Below are 21919 nucleotides of genomic sequence, written 5' to 3'. Positions count from 1 at the left end.
TTTTTTTGTCTAGGAGCCCTGAGAGACTGGTGAAAGAACCAGTCTAAAGACATCCGGCGAGTCTCTTACAGCTAAATGCTGAGCATTTGCTGGGTTCTTTTCCTGTCTGGAGCCTAAAGCCAAGCAGCTATTGGAGAAAACCAGGATTTCTCTGCTTTTCCTCTTCTAGCCACCCCACCCCCACCCCACTCAAGAGTCATCTAAGCCAGGACCTTTTCCCGGGTGGGACTGCCTGAGCCCAGACAATGGCCCTTCATCCTTTCTTCCTATGCCCTTATAGAAATGCTGCGATCTGGTACACTAAATAAAACATTCTATATCATTAGAATCCAGATTTCCACTTTACTTAAAGTTCTAACAATAGCTGTATGGATAGTCACAGAACAGAAAAGAGCAGAGTAGCTTTCCTAGTCTGGGGGAAGAGGGCAGTGCCAGGCTAGGAATCTGCCCCACTACCTCTCATAAGACTCTGGGTTTGGAAAGAGGACTCCAGACCCCACTGTGAACGCAAGCCATGGCAAGCCATGCAGTCCCCACATTGTACACCTGTCCCATCGATGGTGGTGAGGTCTTAGTCTCTGGAATTGAACTTCTACTGCTCTAGTTTCCTTGGAACATGTGCCCCCTCCCCCCTTCAGCCTGGAATTGGGAGGAAGAGAAACACCTTCTGGGTGAAAGGAGAGTTTTTTTCCTGGCAAAGTTGCCAGGATGCTTTCCCTATTTAAAGCACGGAGAGCCCTTTAAGTCAGGAAAGGGAAGTGAGATGGGCTCTTCACCAGTCTCTTAGGGCTCCTAGACACACGTACTTCTTAGGCCACCTCATCCCTCTACTTTTTGAAGGCTTCTTTTTGAGGAACTGGGAGACAAGAGTGGGCTGGACCTATGGGGAGCTATTTCCCCAGAACTAACTAGGACCTCCCAAACTCCACTAGACCCCCTGCTTCATTCTCATCTTTCCAAGGACTTCCTGCATCCTCAGAGCAAGAAAAAAAAAATAAATAAATCTTGGCTTTTGCCTTCTTTATGGGAGTGGCCAATCCCTGTTGGCCCTGGAATGTTCCTGGAGTTTTGTAAGAAAGAACAGTCCTAGATAGTTTTCAGCTAGGAACAGGATTGTAAGAGGCACTCTACCCTGCTTGTCCTTACAGACGATTTAAAGATATGTGTAGAGAAAGTGGATTGGATAAGTAAAAGAATGAATGAATGAATGAATGAATGAATGAATGAACGCAGGCTTACAAGGTGTCTATGCTTGGCCCAAAGTTATGACTTTTTATGAGAGGTGTTTTTAAGTTTTCCTTCATGAAGTCTTTTTTTTTTTTTAATGCTCTTGCGGGATAGAGCAACATCCAGCATCCAAGGTCAATTCCAAACACTTCTATTCGAAAGTGGGGAGTGTTTAGGTAGAATGGACCCCAGTCCTAAATTTACTTTGGGCTTCTAGCCTCCTTGGGTTAATTGACTATTTCTTTGGGTAGACCCCTCCTCTTTCTCCTCCTCCTTGGGCTCTGAGTCAGTTTAACTGCTAACTCGCATGAAGGCAATCTGCCCCTTTGTGAGCAGACCTGCTGTCTCTGAAAGGGCCCCTGACCCGGCCCCTCCTTGGGGCCCTTCCTGTGTGCACGTGGGTTTAGAGAGCTCATTGATTTCCATCCAAAGGGGCTAATTACATTACTTACAGTAAATAGCCGTCCTGCTGTCAGGTAGGGCTGCCAAAATGGGGAGGGGGAAGTCTCCAGCTTAGTTCACTTGATTGGCTTCATTTTTTGTGTGAAATTGTGTTTTATGGGCTGTATTCTGGCACCCAGAGGACCCTAAAAGCGTCCACTCTGCAAATAACATTATTTTGACCTGGAGGGGGAAAAAGGTGGGGAAATAGTGGAGACTTGAGTTTTACGAAGACGCGACCCCAGGAGCCTCAGAAAGCGAAGCTTTTGGGCAGGAAGTTAGCTGTGGTACCAGGGGTTGTTTCCTCCTCTTAAATCCTTCTTCGCCTCTTCCTTCCCCTTTCACGTCCTTCTTCCCACCCTCCTTCCTAAGTCCCCCTATCTTTCACACATGGCTCCTTTATTCTCTCCTTTCTTCCTTTCCTCCCCTAGCCCCTTTCTCCAGCTTCTTCTCAGCCTTCCTTTCAGACTGGGCTAAATAAAGTTCCACGTGGAGCTGCCTGGGTGGAAGGAGGCGGCGGTGCTGTGGGGTGCGGCTTCAGCTTTCTAGACGGAAGCCCCGATGCTCCCCGCAAGGCCGCAGAGCGGTGGTGAAGCCGAGACTGGAGCACGGAGAGAGGAGCGGGAGCGACCAGGCTTTCTTCCTTTCGGATTAAGTTCCTGTCGTTGCTCCTCGCATCACGATCCTAGGGTTTCACCCCCCCTCCCCCGCCGTTTCAGTGAATCCACAATATCAGAGTATTGTGGTATTGTGGACACTTTTTAATGGGTCCAGAGGGAGGGGAAGGGCCGAGCTAACAAGAACAGAGGGCGACAGAACAATACCATCTCTTGTGAGGAGCAGTCTGCCATCCTGCCTGTTCTCACTTCCCCGCCTGCACCCCAGCCTCTTTCACACCCTCCTAAGTGTAGGGAACACTAGCGGCTATTGCCTTGAGGTCCTACCCTAGTCGGGCGTCCAGCTCACCCAAGGCACCGCCGTTGACAAATTCCAAGGGGGAACTCTAGAATCTCTAAGTTTACCTTCAATCTAGAATTAGGTAGAAGAGTAACCCACTCTGTGGTCAAGGTTCTGTTAAGTATCCAGGTCTACAAAATCATGTCCTGGCCTCTACACTCGAAACATATACAGTGTGTGTGTATACTCCCATATATATATCCCCAAAAGTATTACTCAGAAAAGTAGGCTCTCCACGCCCTTTTTCCACTTTGGTGGACGTCTCCGAGCCTGGTGGCACCATATGTTCTGCGGAGGTTAAGCGAGCAGGCAATTGTCGGAAGAGTGCTTTTAATAAGTAAGTTAAGAAGAGGTGGGGAGGAAGGGAGCGCGCATTAAAAGTACCGATTCCGTGGAGTGCTTCAAAGTCTGCGGGGGGGGGGCGGGTTATACATTTCTGGTGACAGCCTTGTAAAACGGGGATTTAAAAAAAAAAAAACGTCTGCAGATGAGAAGGAAACTTAAGGTTTGGAGCTGATCTTCTGTGCACCTCTAGCTGGGGTCTGATGAACTAGGATCAAATCCAGGACGCGCACAATAAGGGCCCCTTTACCGCTTTAAAACTGTTGGGAACTCTTGGAAGGATGTGTGCTTGAGGGTGCGTGCGTGCGTGTGTGTGTGTGTGTGTGTGTGTGTGTGTGTGTGTGCAGGCGCGTGTGTGGGGAGGGGGTAAAGGCCCCCTCTTTCTGCCCCCCAGCCCCCCACCCCTTTGTAATGTTTGTCCCCGCTTGCCCATCACCAGGGGGTTGAGAGGAGGTATGACAGGTCTTTGTTGTCTGAATAAAAATCCGTGGCAGCTCCAGGGAGAGGACTCCTCCTACTAAATTATCAAAAATGGGCTGGCTTTAGTCTCTTAACAAATTGGACACAGCTCCGGCTGGAGCAGTCCCCAACGCAACCTACAGGCACTGGGAACTTGCAGGCAGCCGGGGACCGCTGAATATAGCACTTCGTTTTCTTTCTTTGTGTTCAAAACTATTTTTCTTTCTTCCTTAGATTTTGTTTTCCTCCCCCCGCCCGCCCCACTTCAACCCCCTCTGCAGTTGTTTTCCATTAGTAACTCGATCTCTCACTGCAGTTAGAATCGCCTGCTTTCCCCTCCGTCCGCGTTTGTTTTCTGCACATCTCCTTCAGTAAAACGCTGAACCGCCCCCTTCCCCGTCGTTCTTGTGCCTCGGTCTTTTTCCTCCCAAGTAGAACCATTTCTACTCTGTCTTTTTCTTCTTTTTCTCTTGTCCCTGTCCCCCACGCGTCTCTACGCTCCTGCACCGCGCAGCCCTGTGCGGTCGTTTTTGCTTCTTCACTCGAATGAACTGAGAGCCCCAGGCGTGTGTTTATGGAAATAGTGGGGTGCCGAGCCGAAAACAATTCGTGTCCTTTCCGCCCCCCAGCCATGCTCTTCCACGGAATCTCCGGAGGCCACATCCAAGGTATCATGGAGGAGATGGAGCGCAGATCCAAGACCGAGGCCCGTCTGGCCAAAGGCACTCAGCTCAACGGCCGCGACGCGGTAAGGACCAGCCCCGGCCCGCTCAGGTTGGGGATGGCGGGTCAGGGGACTTTTCCCTCGGGATGCTCGCGAGGTTTTCACCAGAGGCGTGCTTGCTAGGCAAGGTTCCCTCTCCGAATCGAGGTGTCTAGGATGTTGCGGTCCTGAGCTCTCCAGCCTTTGTATAGCAGCTGAGCGCGAGCCGACAGGGCAGCGGGCCTTGGAAGGAGCGGGCGTGCTCCCTGCCAGACACAAACTCCAATCTCGGGCGACTCGGCCGCCAGGCCGGATCCACCGCCCCGAGGGTAAGCCTTGGTGCAGGTAATAGGGGATCACTTGCTGGCATGGCGTCCCTGACAGGCTGAAGCCGTGGGACTCCCCAGTCTCTAGGATAGAAGACCAGACCTTCAGAGTAGATCCCAAAGTTCTGGTCCGTTTCCAATTCTTCAGACTCTCAGAGCTCAGCACCCGAAACTAGAGATTGTTAGAGGCTCGGCATGCCTGTTCAGCTACCCTGGTCACAAAATTACGTTTCTCTTCTTACGGGGCGGGTGTCTTGGATAGTGGGAAATCAAATAAAATGCGAAGGAACGGGTCTCTTAATCTAAAAGAACACGAACCCTACAACCTCGAGAGATGCAATCAACTATTGCTGTGCCTATTCGGAACAGCAATTTATGTCTTCGTGAAAGTACTAGTAATCTAAACTTGCTTCAGAAGTCTGCGGAGATGATTCCGGGCAAAGGGTGTTGTGTACACCCTCTGTATCACAGCTTAAACTGACCCGAGGGCTCTAGGCAATCAGCGAGGTTTGGGGCAAATAGCCCACTCTTTTGTACATTTGTACAAAAATTTGTACAAAAATTTGACATTTGTACAATTAATTCGGTGAGAATCCAAAATCCGAGTAAAGGGCGACGTTTTATCTTTCCCGTGCCGCCAAAATGTAATATGGGAAGCCCGGACTATTTCTGCTAGTGTGAGGAGAGGGTCCAGCGGTGAACTTCACTTCTAAGGGCTATTTTAAAAGCAGCGACCACATCCTGACTGGGGTCCTCAGATTGAGCGTTACCGCCTTAGCTAGCCTCATTTGGGACCTAGGTCTTAGTTCGGGAATCAAAATGTCAAGATCTATGCTGTTTATGCTTGGCTAGAGAAAAGAGCAAGCGAGTGTACAGAAAAGAATGGATGGGATCCTTTCTTCAGGGCAGGCACTTCACTTCCTCACCAGGGATAAGGGCGACGGCCTTGAACTGAGAGAACAGCAAGATCTGCTGAGTGTGTCTGAATCACAAAGACTGCCCAAAGATTCCGCCTGTAAAAATTAGAAAAAAAATAAGAATTATAGTATTGTTTGTGTATAAAAGATCCACGCATGTACTTCAGAATTCTAGTTCTCAACAATAGTTTCTGTTATTTTATTTCATGTATTGTTTGGAAGTCACACATTTTTAGCCTTAGTTATTCTGCTTCTGGACCGCCCATCAAAACATCTTGTGGGCTTTCAGCAAGCACAAGATGTCGAGATGTTGTTAGGGTCACGGGGCTGGGAGGATCAGGACGCTAGGAAGGGGAACAGAGCGTTAAAAAGGGGGAGTTGCAAATGTTTCCCCCACTTTTGCTTTTGTGTGCTGTGGTTCTCGAAGCGACGTGCTCTGTTTTGCGCCGGGGATTCTTTCTGCCAAGACGTCCCGGGTTGTGCGGCAATGCCCCGAACTCCCCCTCAACCTTGCCTTGTGCTTGTTTCACAGGGTATGCCCCCGCTCAGCCCCGAGAAGCCTGCTCTGTGCGCCGGCTGCGGGGGCAAGATCTCCGACAGGTACTATCTGCTGGCCGTAGACAAACAGTGGCACCTTAGGTGCCTGAAGTGCTGTGAATGTAAGCTGGCCCTGGAGTCTGAGCTCACCTGCTTTGCCAAGGACGGTAGCATTTACTGCAAGGAGGATTATTACAGGTACTCCCCGCCAACCCCCTTCACACACTCCTCTGACCTAATAATACACCTGAGAGAGCCACTGCGGGAATGCGGAGTCCCCTCTCTTTCCCATTTTTTGGCTCGTTCAGGATACAGTTTTTGTGTTTTGTTTTTGTTTTGTTTTGTTTTGTTTTCTGAAATGGGGGAAATTGCCTTAAAACTGTGTGTACACCATTGGTGAAGATGGGCGAGAAGGATCCCAGGGTGTAGTGAGTTTTATCAGGGTTATCAGCTCTTCACAGCGCCCCTGGAAAAATCGGGGAGAAGAGGAAATGGACAGGTGTCAGGTGAACAAGACAAGATTTTGTTGTTGCTGTTGTTGTTGTCGTCGTCGTCGTTATTCTGTTTTGTTTTGTTGGTCCCCCTTAATATGAATTGGCCAGCTTCCCCACTGTTGGCCCAGACAGCTGCAACCAGGTGGGTGACAATGGTCCTGTAAATGACTATGAAAAAGTCACAGAGGCCACTGCTTTCTGTGCTCTCAATAGCTAGTCAGAACCAGACTGAAGGAAACAAAACCCACCCAACCGGTCGACCAACCAAACAACCAAATAAACAAACAAGCGAAGCAAAACAAAACAAAAGGAAACGCACAACAACAACAAAAAGAAAGAAACAAACGAACAAAAAACAAGCAAACAAAAATGACAAAACACAAATCCCAGCAGGTTGGGAAATGTTTGCGAACGGAAGTTATCTATCTCCCCGTCTAAGCAGAAGCGGGAGAGGTGCTAAAAAGATAGCCTTTTCTTCGCGGAATTACCATTTTTCTGAGATGCCAGGCACACTCAATACATGAAAGAGTGGTACTATTTTGTCATCTGTAAGATCAGGCTTTTTCATTTGGCATTGCAATTTAATATTCTTTCAATAGCGCTGTGAATTGGCCAGTTCAGAATTTCGTTTGTTTGCTTTTAATAATAAAAATAATACGTTGAAGCTTAGTTCCTGGTTCTTCGTACTTTAATGTACAGATACATTAGCACCAGAATAGGTCGCCGAGCAAGGGAAAGTGATATCCAAAGAGGTTCTCCACCAGAACTCCCTACCTAGCTAGTCTTTGGCCCCTGTAGACGAAGCTCTGGTGCTGCGAATGGGAGTTGGGTCCTTTTTGTACCAGCTGGCTCCCTGATTCTCCTGTTTGCTTCCAGAAGGTTCTCTGTGCAGAGATGTGCCCGCTGCCACCTTGGCATTTCCGCCTCTGAGATGGTCATGCGCGCCCGAGACTCTGTCTACCATCTGAGCTGCTTCACTTGCTCCACTTGTAACAAGACCTTGACCACGGGCGACCATTTCGGTATGAAGGACAGCCTGGTGTACTGCCGAGCACACTTCGAGACCCTCTTGCAAGGGGAATATCCACCTCAGCTGAGCTACACGGAGCTGGCGGCCAAGAGCGGCGGCTTGGCCTTGCCTTACTTCAATGGCACTGGCACGGTGCAGAAGGGGCGGCCCCGGAAGCGGAAGAGCCCAGCGCTGGGAGTGGACATCGTGAATTACAACTCAGGTGGGCCCCTAACTTTACCCACTGAGGATTTGGCAGTGGCAGGTTCTGCTCCAAGACTAAGTCACCAAGACCGTGCTTTGCCTAACAGGACCCGGTTCTCACCACAACCCCCTCTCAGTCGGAGGAAGAGAAAGAAGTAAAGGAGATGGAAGGGAAGAGACGATGGGCTGTTGGTTATTGAGCTTGGGGGCGGGGGGGGGGGATTTATAACCGTGAGGCCGAAGTGACTTCCCCCCAGACAGGCAAAGCCAAATCCTTGTTGCCCATTAGTTAATGAGCCCATTAGTTTCTGGCTCTCAGTTGGAGCAAAACAGCCTCAGGGCAATTCCTTTGTTGGAACCAAATTATAGATCCTGGAGGAGGTTTTCCTAAATAGTTAATGGGGGAAAAGAAAAGACTTCAGAGCCCAGCTCCACTCTGTCTAGAGGGGGCAGAGGCTGTGGTCACCAGCCCAAAGTTAATCAGCAACATAGTTGGCAAAGGTATTAAAAAAAAAGGCATCTCTGATCTTGGCAATAAGCAATTGTAGGGTGGGACTCACTCTCCACAGCTGAGACAGCTGTGCCTCTGGAGGCTCCTGGTGTTCGTCTAACCTCCTCACTCCCTGCCTGATAGATCAGCAGGTCATCTAGACCTCAGATAGCCAGAGGTTTCCCCAGTTCAAGTCCACTGGGGCGGCTTAGTGTTATCTCAGGCTGCATCTGTCATTTGCCAGCCTTCTCCCAATTCAAATCAGAGCACAGGCAACAGTCCCTAGAGACTTCCTTGCTTTGGAGGGTGCACCTATCATTTATCAATCTGCCTCACATGCAAGTGAGGATACTTATGGTTGATAGCCTGTCCCCATCTCAAATCCTCTAGGTCAGGATGTTGGCAGACCCTGAAGACCTGAGCTCTTATTCAGAGTAAGCACAGAGGGAAGGGAAAGGGGGTTCCAGGAAAGCCAGACTGGTTTGGGGAAGCCCAAAGGACTTGACTGTTCTGATTTCCTATGCCTGGCCCCAACCTATTTGAGAACTCAGCACACAGGGGCCTTGGGCTACTAAAAGTGACATACTGGCTGTGAATATCCATTACTTATCATCTTCTAGTTTTCAGTGTCTGGTGTGGCATGTGACTTGTAGCTCAAAGATATTGGAACAATATTGTATTTAAGCGATCAGCCTGAGGTCACAGACATTGTGAACATCTGAACGGAGAGCCCCATTCGGATTCCCTAGTTCTCAGGTGGTTCTGAGCGGGTGTGTTCCCTAAGTTACGCTGTGTCCTGGGATTCTCTTCCCATTTTAAAGGAATTTGTTTTGAGATGGCACAGAAAGATGGCATCTTAGAGAAAAGGAACATGTAGCCCAAGGAGGCTGCATCTGTCTCTAGTGAGTTCACATCCGGGCAGTGGCTGGACCAAGAGAAAGGGGCCAACACAGAGGCTAAGGGTAGGTCCATGTTGGGACAGCAAGCCCAGCCCAGGGGTTAGCCAAGGGCATTAGTGGCTGTGCCTAGCTGCACCCTGGCCAGCGGACCCCTGCTAAGCTGGGGCAGAGCTTTGCCTAGGGTCCCGTTGCCCAGTGCACACTCCATATTCTTTGATGCATGGCACTCAAGGCAAGACATTAATTGTTCCTTATTAATAGAAGATGACATTGAAATTCCCAGCCACTTACTAAGACCTAACCATGCTACTGAGAAGGGAGAGAAGCAGAGAGGAGTGGGAAGAGGGGCAGGGAAGGAAGGGAGGCAGGCTTCTAAACAACAGCTAGGCAGGCTTCTAAACAGCAGCTGGCAGGCTTCTAAACAACAGCTAGGCAGGCTTCTAAACAGCAGCTAGGCAGGCTTCTAAACAGCAGCTAGGCAGGCTTCTAAACAGCAGCTAGGCAGGCTTCTAAACAACAGCTAGGCAGGCTTCTAAACAGCTAGGCAGGCTTCTAAACAACAGCTAGGCAGGCTTCTAAACAGCTAGGCAGGCTTCTAAACAGCTAGGCAGGCTTCTAAACAGCTAGTCGGGAGAGAGGACAGTGCCTGCACCCAATGAAATCTAGAGGGGTGGGGATTTCTTGTCAAAGTGGGAGAGAGCCTGGCTGTTTGCTTGTGTCACTTAATCTAATGAGCTAAATTTGGTTTTCCCTTGGATCTTACATTATGTTAGACAGACCCAAGAAGCTTGCAGAATTACAGAGTTTAGCTTCACTTGGTTTTTACTTTTCTGAAGATAAATAGAGCAGGAGAAAAAAAAAGCTGGCTTGGATTCTTAGTTTGCTCCTCAGGGTTGCTCAACCTCTGAGCACATTGTCCCGTTCCAGGAGCCCAGGCTGTTCAAGCCGGTTAGCTTCTCAACATGAGCTCCCTAACCTGGAGACTCCCAGAGGCATGAGCAAATAGTACACATTTCTTTAAGATCAGGAGAAGAGAGACTGGAGGAATTGGTTTAAAGTAATCTAACCCAATTCACCCCCATTTACAAAAAGTGCTTATGATTCAAATGGTACTGTGTCACACAGTACAATGGAGATGGAGCAGGGGTGTGTGGGCCAGCAAGTTTAAAACATGTTAAAATATAGGACACCCAAGTCACCTACATTTTATGCCCATTAGTTTTAGCATGCTCTGTGTTTTCTTTTTCTTTTTTTTCTTTTTTCTTTTTTTTTGTTTTTTTGAGACAGAGTTTCTCTGTGTAGCCCTGGCTTTCCTGGAACTCACTCTGTAGACCAGGCTGGCCTCGAACTCAGAAATCCACCTGCCTCTGCCTCCCAAGTGCTGGGATTAAAGGCGTGCACCACCACTGCCCGGCCTTGCTCTGGGTTTTCTATTGCCACTTCTGTTAAAATGTGAAGCTTCATAAAGAACAGCACTAATGGGATCCAAATAAGTTCATACAATGAGTTTAAGAAAGCACATACATAAAACATGATCAAGATCCAAAGACTGTCAGAGAGCCTGGGAGACTTGGCGGACATCAGTTAGTGCTTGCCACAGGGCAAGTACCTTTCAATGAGAATGTTCCTAGTTCAGTTTCCACCTCTTTGAACATATTAATCAAATTATTCAGGCTGATGTTGTGGGAAGAGGCATAGATAATTTATCTGAAATGTTGGATTGAAGTAAAGCCCTCCAGAGGTGGAAAGATTAGCCTAGGCTAGACACGTCCTCCATGGGTAACTAACCATTAACTTAGAAACTGGATTTTGGCTGCTCTCAAAGCCTCCCTTCTGAGGTTCTTTGCTCTAAATGTGCAAGATTTCGCTTGTTAAATTAGCCTGGCACTGACCCCTAGTGGTCTCCCAGGAATTAGTTAATTTTCAGAAGGTTCCGAACCTTTCAGAACAGAAACTCCTTTTAGATAGGTGACCATCTCCCATGCGACAGAAGGCAATGCATTTAGCTCCTCTCGTTAACTTCAGTAACAACAGATGTGTAGTTGCAGGTGGAGATTTGGAGCGATTTAAAGAGAGTTATTTCTTCTTATAATTCAGGGGTGGGGGGAATATCCCTAAAGCTTAGATACAGGGGGGAACAATCATTTTCAAATTTACATAAAGCTTTTACCGTTAAACACAAGCAGTTTGAGATATGCTGACTTAAACTGTGTCAGAAATAGATTTCTCTATCACGTTGAATAACGTAGGGCAAACATAGCCACATGAGTATTGTATATTATAAAGAAGACCTGGTACTTATGTTCTCACTCACTGAGTTGGTATGTGGTAGCAAACCCAATAACAGTTTTCTAATGCACTCAACTGCTATACTGAGTTTGCAATGAGCAAATTCAGAGAGTACACAGAGAAGTGATTTCCTCAGCTCTTATTTTAATTTTTTTCCTTTGATTCATTTCAAATGATGAATAGCTAGATAGCTAGGTTGGGGATAATATTCATTTTTAGGAAATGTTATCCTGGGAGAGGAGGAATAAGTAAGTGCATTATTTAAACGTCAAGTTAATGTCTCTGTCACTATTGATGTGTTGTTCAAGAAAAGTGGCTCACATAGGCTAGGCTTGATATCTCATTTGAAGAGGCCTCCGATGAATGGAATGTGTCTCTTTGACCATTTGCTGAGGGTATATTTGTAATCTGGCTGTGAAATATGGCTCAGTTTACTGGAGATAACCTACTTTTATAGTCATGAGATACTGTTCTATCCATCTGAGGATTTGAAAGTGCAATTCTGCAGACTATTTGAAGTTGACATATCCCCACTGGGATGAAATAGGGTAAAATGTAAAATATGTCCTCTCTTGATCTGTGGGAAGTGTGTTTCCATCCTGGCTGGCTTAAGAAGCTTAAGCTCAGTTTGACAATATGCATCTGACCTGGACACTATCTCCACCTGATCTGACTTTGTATTAACAAGAGCTTGTAATTGCTTAGTGAACAAATGGCTCATATTTGTTGAGTTCACAGCCTTGTTTTTGACAGACTATGATACAGTCCTTTGCCTCAGAGGACTCAGGGACACCTGCTCTCTTATAGAACTGTTCTTCTGTATGTGACCTCCCCCTCACTTTTGTGTCTTAGGACACCCAAAAGGTCATAATTTGTTTTATTACATTTGGGATAATCTCTCAGTTTTTAAAGGTAGATTTCCCGACTGGTTACCACAATATATATATACTGCTTTCTGAGACATATGTGTATATAGACATGCTGATTGGCTAGAACAATCTGAAAGAAATTCTAAGCAGAGCCTGGCAGGCAGACAATATTGTAAAAGGCAGGAGAAGGGCAATGTTAAGAGATGTCTCACTTTTTTCAAGATTTAAGCTTTTCCCTCATAATGACATGATTTAAATAATGCATCAAAGCACAGGATGGTCAGATGTGACAATACATCAGATAAATATATATGTCTGTGCAGGACCAGGAGATTGCTTTAAATATCAGGAGCATTTACATCCTGAGGAGGAGGACTTGCCCCCTGGTTTAAAGTGTGACTAATTTTGCACCTGGTGCCAAGGAGGATTTTCCAGGAGCAGAGAAGGTGCTGCCCTCTCACTGTCAGGCCAGTGAGAGGCATAGCTCACAGCCTACTCACATGCATCCAGAACACAAACACAGGGGATCAAGCTGGATAGAAACCATCAGTGTTGCCTCAGTGGTGAGCAGTGGGGAGTGCTTCAGGCATGAGTGAACAAGGAGGCTGGGCTCATTTCCTTCAGAAATATTTATTAGCATAACTCCAAGGGAAAGGTGTTTTCTTCCTGGCATAGCGCAAGCTAACCAGTGATAGCTAAACTTCTTCAAATACAACACTTCTTATGATTGATTCTCTAAGACATTAAAAATAAGTCATTTTCTCCAGTCTCTTCAGTTTTCCAACTATGTTCTTTCTCTTAGTTGAGAAAGCTCTGTGAGTATAAGAAAATGGTTTAGGCCATTCTTTAGGTGTATGTATGTGTGCATGTGTGTGTGTGCGCGCATGTGTGTGTGTGTTTGTGTGTGCGCGCATGTGTGTGTGTGTGTGTGTGCACTGTTAAGATACCTGGGTGAAGATACACATAAACCATCAGAAAAAGGTTTCTCCTCCTCTTCTGATATTGTTCTTCCTCTTACTTCCCACCTTTCCCCAATGTTTTTTACTGAGCATCAAGCATAGGAAAAAGATTTAACTTATGTTTTCTACTATGTAAATGAGCTGTGTCCAGATAGCCTAGGTTAGCTGGCTGTAGCCATTGTCCTCTTGTCTAGATATCACTCACCACTGGGTTGACAGCCTTTTGCTTTATGAAGACAGCATCGTCATATACCCTGCCTCCTTTAAGCCAGTGTAGAAGTTTTCACTGAGCAATTGCTTGTTCACTGTTGCTGCAACAGGTTGTAATGAGAACGAAGCAGACCACTTGGACCGGGACCAGCAGCCTTATCCACCTTCACAGAAGACCAAACGGATGCGAACTTCTTTCAAGCACCACCAGCTCCGGACCATGAAATCCTACTTTGCTATCAACCATAACCCAGATGCCAAGGACCTCAAACAGCTTGCTCAAAAAACAGGCCTGACCAAAAGAGTCTTGCAGGTAAGACACATCCATCACCGGCTTTGTTTCTATCTTCCCTTCCCCCTGACACTGACTAGTTCTCTTCCCTGATCACTTGGACACGACTATTTCCTAATCTGCTTCCTAGCTGGCTCCTTCCTTAGTTATCTTCCTACAGGGACTTCCTGGAGGGAACTCAGGGAGGCATCCAGGATTCACAGTCTCCCTACAGATGGAGAGGTAGGCTCAAAGCTGCTATATACATGGCGCTGAATTTATTTAAACAAGTATTGCCTGTAGAGATAGTCACTCAGGTGGGGTTTAGCAGACTCGTTTCTAAGGATCTTCTGCCCCTTATCCACAAAGTTTCGGTAGCCCACTCCTACATTATGACTTTCCAAATTCAAGTGGCCTGCCCCTAGCCCCTGAGAAGTCAAAAATAAGGCTAGCATCTCAATAAGCAGTAAGACTAGGCACTTTTTTTTTCCGTCTTATCAAGTCATAATTAAAAACCCAGAGTTCTTCCTGGTGTTGAATTGTTTCCCCAGACTTTTGGGAAGATTTATACAATTACACAGGGTTGCCATGAGTGACCTGCCACCTCCCCCTCCTCCCTGACCAATAGCAGACATTTTCTGCTCTCTGGTGTCTCTCTGGTAGTTTGGGGTCTGTGACTGGGAAGTTTTACTATTGTACAGCATTTGTCAGGTTACTAGCAAATAGCTTGAACTTTCTAGTGTTCCCCTCAAGTGAGTAGTTCCTACTTTGAGACACTTTTATTTAGAGACCCCGTTTTTCCCTATTCTTTTGAGAGATGGTGTATTTCCCCCTAGACTCCTTGCCTTTGTTTTTGTGGTATTTCTGCTCCAGCATCAGTTATCCCAAGTGGCACATTTAATTCAGGAGTATGTAAATTAAGAGTATAAATCTATTCTACTACTGGAATTAGTTAATTTTGAAAGAAGTAGAAAAAAGTCCACTTTTGTTCCAAGAAAAAAAAAGATATCTAAAAGGAGAAATAGAAGAAAGAAAAGAAAAAAGAAAAAAGGAAGAGAGAAAAGAACTTAAAAAAAATCGATAAAGAAATCAATTGGGATTGGTTTGCAGGTTTGGTTCCAAAACGCACGAGCCAAATTCAGAAGGAACCTTTTGCGGCAGGAGAATGGGGGTGTTGATAAAGCTGACGGCACGTCGCTTCCGGCCCCGCCCTCAGCAGACAGCGGCGCTCTCACTCCACCCGGCACTGCGACCACTTTAACAGACCTGACCAATCCCACTGTCACTGTAGTGACAACTGTGACCTCTAACATGGACAGCCACGAATCCGGAAGCCCCTCACAAACTACCTTAACGAACCTTTTCTAACATTGGTTTTTTGGTTTTGGTTTTTGGTTTTTGTTTTTTTAAAAAGGATTCTTCCTCTTTTTATTATTATTCTAATATTATTTTATTATTTACAAGACTTTTTTTCCTTCTTCTAACCCACAAAATATTTGGGGAATAAAATAGCAGCTTGGTGTGTAGCATTTACACCACTTGGCTATGAGTTTACAGTATTGTCGCTTTTAAGTGAACACATTTAATCTGAAAGATGTATTTGACCTTTTTTCTTTAATCAGCTTTTTTTTTCAGTTGGTAAGGAAAGATTTTGAATCATTCTAATAAGTGCCTCTTAAAATTGTATGTTACTTATTTCCAGAATCTCGAAGGGAAAAAATAATGGTATTATAATGGGCAAATTATATCCTGTTCCTGTGATCAAGTTATTAATGAACCAGACATTTGGTTTTTTTTTTTATAAAATCTTACAATTAAAAGTGCTTATATTAAAACATTTTAAGAAACCAAATGTATAATTACTGTTTTTTAACTTGAACTACTAATTCAAGTGGAGAATATAATTAAACAAAAATGTTAATATCAATTTTAAATAGTAAGGGTGGGCAGTCTAACTCAGGAATTTGACTTCCTGCTGTTAGAATTGTATAGCCCCCCCCATCCCAACTCTTAATTGCTTTTCAAAAAAAAAAAAACTTAAACTTCCTGAAAATTACACTTAGAATTTGAAATTCTATACTTTTGACCTCCCAAAACACACACACAAAAGAGAAAAGAAAACTCAGCCAGGCTCTGAAGCAATTCTTCTTACTTTATCATTTTTTCCTCAAGAAATGGAAATAAGCAAAATATAATTTTTTAAGAAGTAAAATTATTGGCATAATTTAATTAATACTTGATAAATTGGCTTCAGCTGTACCATGATATTGTATCTGGCATTCTACATAATGTCTTTTCTTTCTCTCTTTCTTTCTTTCTTTCTTTCTTTTTTTAAAACAACTTAGTAAACTAATAACAACGAGAATTATTTGTTTTTTCTTTATTTTATTTTGGCATAGGTTGATTTGTGTATAATTCTTTTTAACATTATAGATGTGAAGTTGTGATTCTTAAAGTAGATAAACTCAGAAGCCTTGTGGATGCCAAGCTGAATATATTTCCTAGTTTACAGTAGCATTTTTTTTTTCTTTTAATTTAAGGTGAAATCTTAATGGTCTGGGCAGTGGTGAATGTTCATCTATCTGCTTCTGTTGTAGTTAAGAAAAACAACTAGATTGTGGATTTCCTAAAATAATAAAAAAAGAAGTCAAGATCTACGTCTTGCTTTAGTGGATTGTTAAGAATAACTTTGCACATACTGTCCACTTTTTTTGCACCCCTTAAATCTCCTCTGGTGGTCGAAGTGGCTATTTAATAGATTTTAAAGGTGCCCTTCTGGCTGTATAAATGTGTGGTTACATATCGACAGTTCACTGCCCACATTAAAGTGCATTATTGTAACTTTTGCTCAGGGTCTTTAGAAAATTAGCACAGAAAGTAGCTTATTTTTAAAAAAAAAGATGATGATGGAAGAGAAGTTAACACTGTAACAGAAGAAAAGTGTGATCGCCATTATATATTTAGCAAGTGTGGTCATCTTCTATGGAGCTTAAATCTTGACCTTTCATATTTCTCTTACATTTTGGGCATTTACCACTAACCAGACCAAACAATCTTGGTAAGGCTGAGATCTTATTAACACACTTTTACAGGTAAAATATCGAGACTTATAAATTTTGTTCTTTGACAGAACAATATATGGTACTACAGATCTACTTTATTAAGTAGACTAATTATAACTCAGTTCTCCTATGTGCCTTATGATATAACTTGGAAGTGAGTTTGTGAAAATCAGGATATATGTGTTGTTTGTTAAATTAACTGTTAACCCTTTCGACACCTCGCTAGTTTTGTACTGTTTTACCTCTTATTTCTGAAACTCTTTTTATGGTGTATCCTGTTAGAGGGGACAAACATGTCATAGAAAGCAGTTGTGCACTCTTTCAAAAATAGTTGATAAATTCAATAATCTTATATATTGAGCTTCGTGTTTATAGTACAGTAAGTGATCTAGCAAAATTGTCCATGTTCCTTTGTTTATTGATAAATGCATTGTATAGAAACTATTTCCCCTAAATATTTATGGACCAAACAATTGTGATATATCCTATTAAATTTGTGTGAATAAACCATTTTGAATCTAAGGAGTTTTATTTCCCATCAGTTTTATTTAAGTTTCACTTGCATTAGTTCGTTTTCAATATCTACGTGTAAAAGATAAGAAATAGTGACTCAATCAAAAGTTCAAACAGACAAATAGCTCTTAGGTTTCCAAACTTCTGATTCATATCAAATGCACACACCATTGTATATAAAATCTGATTCAGTCTTGAAGTACTCTTAAATATTCGTGTTTGTAATAAAAGTAATGCCCCACTGATTTGACTCAGTTCAATTTTTAGAATAAAAATAAATGAGCAGATCTGTAATTGCATGAAAAGAAACCTTAAATATGATTAAGATTTAATATCAGGTCTATTGAGCACAAGTGGATATTTGTAAATCTAAATAGAAATTGCAGACCCCTAAAAGCCAAGTTGCTCTGTAGTTAATAAATTGTCACTATGATTTTTTTTCAGGGAGAACAAATCTTGGGGCATTACAGCCAAACATCCCGACGTTTGAAAATTCCCTAAAGTATTAAAAGAAGGGGAAAAGTTTGATCGGAAATCCACTGCAGTGAAGACAAAGACACTCTTAGGTTATGATAATCATACATTTAAAAGTTTATTGAACCAAAAGAGAAAGAGAGAGAGAGAGAGAGAGAGAGAGAGAGAGAGAGAGAGAGAGAGAGAGAGAGAGAGAGAAAGAGAGAGTGAGACTTAAGTGTCATTTATTGAATGTTAAGAAAACCTGTTCTTTATGATGTCTGACACAAATGAAGGCTTAGCCTCATGTGGTTTAACAAAAGAGCGAGATAAACCATGTCTAAAACCAGAGCAAGCTGGCAGTAATATGCCCTCCCCACATTTGGAGAGAATCATTACTGAAACAATTCCACACATTTGTCAAGCACAAAAGCTGTAAAATAAAGTCCAAAAACATCCATTTCATCTGCTTGCTAATGTGTATCAGTCCTACCTGTCAATGGAATTTTCCAATTGTAAATTCAGAGAATAACTTTTACTTGTTGAGGAGAGAATAGGGACCAAGCCCAGTAATTTTAGTATTGTCTCTACTTCCTTTCTAAACAGAAGGCTCTGCATGCACTTTTGCATCTATCACCTCTAGTGTACACCTCTGTAATGATGACTTTGCTGTTTCCTGTATGATAAATAGCTTTCATTAATAAACATTTTATTTGATGCAAACATAGTTAACTTTATGTTAAGCACATATTGTTGAAATTAATTATGAGCACTGTCTCAAAGAGGCAGGACAGTACACTTGTAGCTTGTTATGTCTGGGGGGGTGGGGGGGATCCAGACTAGAGAATGAGGTGAAGTTTTTGTTTTTGTTTTTGTTTTGTTTTGTTTTTTAACTTTTTATGGCTTATTTTCACTTACTACATTTAGTTGACACATGGATAAAAATGAAATAGCAAGCCCAAATGACCACAAAAATAAGCATCAGAATAAATTATTATGTAAAATTTCAGCAACCATTTTTAGATTCTAGGGTAACATTTATAGATTTTCTGTGAGTTTACACATTCACTATGCAATGAGCAAATTTATTGAAGCATACAAGTATATTCTGAGCTCTGACATTTTGTTCTTTGTGTAGTTCAGGGTGCACGAGGCATCAGAAACAAGGGACCAATGGAAAAGAGGAGTAAATATTTAGGGATGAGGCTTTTTTTCACTGTTAAAGGGAATACTTGAAGAAAGAATTTTTGTAAAGCTATTCTTACTTAGCTGTATATCCAAAGCACATGTTAAACAAGTTAGCATGTAGAATACTTTCCAGAAAAAAATTTCCTTATGAAATTTTTATTACATACAAATAAACCCTATGTAAAGGATGTAAGTTTTACGAATGACAGACATTAAAAAAAAACCTCACTTGTATTTATTCTCAGAATTTTGAATGTTTTCTCAAACACTTTCACTTCCTGAATGCTAAACAAGGGAGAAAAAAGTTCCAAGGACAGGTGCCAACTTACTCACAATCTCCCAGAATGCATCATCACAAGTGGAGTACTTTGAGAGATCATGGAACATGTTGGTTTTTGTCAGTCCCTTGGATGCTCATGCCTCATCGGACTCCATGGCACTAGCAACCTGAACGGATTTTCTAATACATTTTCAGCCAGAGTGTTGAAATCGTGGTCCTGGAAGCTCTGCCTTCTTTTCCTGATCTGTCACCTAGAGGGTGGTTTCATTTTGAAATATTTTGGAAGTTCGCCTGGTTTTTGCAGACTTTTAACTATTTGTCTGGTATGTGATGTGCGGGAAGAGACCAAGGAGAAAAAGAACGTAGCTGAAATTAGACATCTGAAAAAAATAATACAAATTTGAAACAGGCACATTTTTTTTTAAAGGAGAGGAAAAGAACACTAATTATGTGCGAGGGAAGAAGAAAAGCACGTGGAACAGACTTGGAAGGTCCGACGCACTTTCCTATGATGTGCGACAGTCTTCAGTCTGGGCAACTGCAAATTTATTGTTTGGCATGGAAGACTGAGGACATTTTAGATGGGTGCTGGGCACCAGATTTTATAGCTTCTACCTCCCCAGTGCCTAGGCAAGTCTAACTTCTGCCAAATTGATCCTAGGCACACAAACTCTTACTGACAGTATCTGTGAACTTTGGTTGAATACCATTGTAATATCGACTTACATAGTAGGTAGGCTTTTGATACTTCAAATAGGGCAAAACTTCGTAACAGAGACCAAAGCACACAAGTCTTAAAGCCTTGGTGATTTTCATTCCCTAAAAAGTCAATAGCTTTACTTAGCCAAGCCCCAGTGGAACTTGCTGTACAGTTTTCAGACTGAAAGCCTCTTTTATTAGCCACATATAAGAGAACATAATTTTCTATTGCAGTATGCCTGCGAAGAACACCGGGGTGTGCAGCATTGGAAGTGGGAAGTTTTGGGACAAAACTATGGCATTCTATCATTTTAGGCTTTTAAGGAACTACAAAAGATAATGCTGTTGTTATAAAAATATCAAATTTTGGATAGAGTTTTTCTTACTTCATTTTCAACTGTGTTACTAACACAGTGGCTTTGCTTCTAGGAAGATTATGACCTGTCAAGGAGATCTAAGATCTTTTATACTGTATGGTCACTAGACATCAGGGGACAGTAAGAACACTGGGGCTTAGTCTAGACTAAAGAAAGAATGTTGCATTTTATTTGACACTGTGCATATAGAAAAGGTCTGTATTGGCCTGTGGGTGAATCTATTTTCTATTTCTAATGGGAAGTCAATTCTGAAGACTGAGAGAAAAATAACTCTAAACCACCAAAACTCTTATGTACAATTCTTTGCTTTACAGGCAATGTTTAAAAAAAAAAGGAAGTGAATCTCTTTAGCTTTTGCTTTTGATTTTTAGGTGTTCTTTTTTTTTTTGTCATGCCTATTTTGTCTTTGTAATATTTCTCAAATTAATATGATTTCCTTTACCTTCAAAATAAAATCCCAAGTTAAAATATTCTTTTTTATGCTTCCTGGGAACATTCCCATTTTATTTTACTGAATTTTGTAGCAAAAAGAAAAAGTTTAGAACTTTGCATGATGCTCAAGGAAATCCTTAAATAGGATGTAAGCAGCAATATCATTGCCAGGATTCGTCTCCTTGTTAACTGTGCTGCAAAATAGATGCTTCAATCAGACAGAACTCCCCCTTCCCGAACCCCAACACAAATCTCTATGAACAGTAACAAAAATGTTAACCACCCCCCAAACATGTATCCCACTGGCAAGTTTCTCTTCTCTTGGATGGTTGGTTTTTGCTTCTCCATATTACATTGTATCTTGTGCTGAAATGTCAAGGAGACAAGGATAGACTGGGCACCAGCTCTGGGTAGAAAGCTCTGCGGTCTGGTCTGTTTCTGTGTCGCTTCAGCTCACTTGTTAGAGCCATCAGGAATGTCTCTTCCCTCTGGACTTTTCTGTTTACACCATGCATGATCTCGGAAATTACTCTGAAGAGTACCTGGACACCTTTTATGGTTATTTGAAATAAATTTGCTACAAATAAGATGCTCTGGTCTTTGTTGTTTCATATCATACATGAATATATTTTTATACTGTTACATAAAATGAGTAAACATTAACATTTGAGGATATTTAAGTTGCTATTTATGACAAATAGACAAAAATAAAGAAATTCAAAGGTGATATTGCATTTACTTTATCATTATTATTTTCTCCTTTTCCTTTTTCAAAGTAGCAAAACCCAGGAGGAGCTGTCGGCTTTGACTCTGGCATTCAGTGTTTTGACTTGAAATCTATCACTTCAGTTAGATTTGTTACTCAGTAAACTTTAATTCTTTAAAATGAATAAGCACACAGGTACTTAAGAATTTCAAGCAGTTGTTTGAATTCAGCAAGCAAGAATAGGTTTTTAAAAGAAAAACGGTGGGAAATTATTTTAAATGTAATATTCATAGCATTTTACCTGAGTGAACTAGAGACTGTGGACAGTGTTTAAAGAGCTGCAAAAATGTTATGAAATAAATAAGTATATGATGCCATTCCTTTATACCAAAACTTGGGATAGCTTACTCTATAAAACATGATCACAAAATTGCCTTATCTTTATGTATGCATTTTGGAAACTGCAATGACAAAGATATGGTTCTATTTCCAATGGTTCTGGTTATTATATATTCAATTTTTCTCTCTAATTCAACAATATTAGCCTATTGTGTGCATGTGTACATGTTGAATATTTTATTTCTAACATTTCCTAAAAGCAGTTAT

The 21919-nt window shown here is 42.6% G+C and overlaps 1 protein-coding gene across 8 annotated transcripts in view; it reads left to right on the top strand.

The window, feature by feature from the left end:
- Lhx9 (LIM homeobox 9) overlaps nucleotides 1-21194 on the top strand; it is a 24436-nt gene extending 3242 nt beyond the window's left edge. For 4 of the 8 annotated variants that reach the window (XM_031384099.1, XM_031384097.1, XM_031384098.1 and 1 more), the window contains exons 4-8: nucleotides 4056-4174; nucleotides 5905-6107; nucleotides 7280-7635; nucleotides 13443-13645; nucleotides 14714-17183. In XM_031384099.1, coding sequence (XP_031239959.1) covers nucleotides 4056-4174; nucleotides 5905-6107; nucleotides 7280-7635; nucleotides 13443-13645; nucleotides 14714-14971 — 1139 coding nt within the window. In that variant the 3' untranslated portion in view covers nucleotides 14972-17183. Of the gene's footprint in view, nucleotides 1-3409; nucleotides 4175-5904; nucleotides 6108-7279; nucleotides 7636-13442; nucleotides 13646-14713; nucleotides 17184-17622 lie in introns of those variants that run through there. The other 4 variants (XM_031384101.1, XM_031384095.1, XM_031384094.1 and 1 more) reach the window with 4 other exon arrangements.
- Nucleotides 21195-21919: the final 725 nt, after the last annotated feature.

Source organism: Mastomys coucha, unplaced genomic scaffold (assembly GCF_008632895.1).
Source record: "Mastomys coucha isolate ucsf_1 unplaced genomic scaffold, UCSF_Mcou_1 pScaffold1, whole genome shotgun sequence".
Taxonomy (NCBI): domain Eukaryota; kingdom Metazoa; phylum Chordata; class Mammalia; order Rodentia; family Muridae; genus Mastomys; species Mastomys coucha.
Note: the sequence above shows the minus strand (reverse complement) of the source record. Positions and strands in the feature narration are given on the sequence as shown.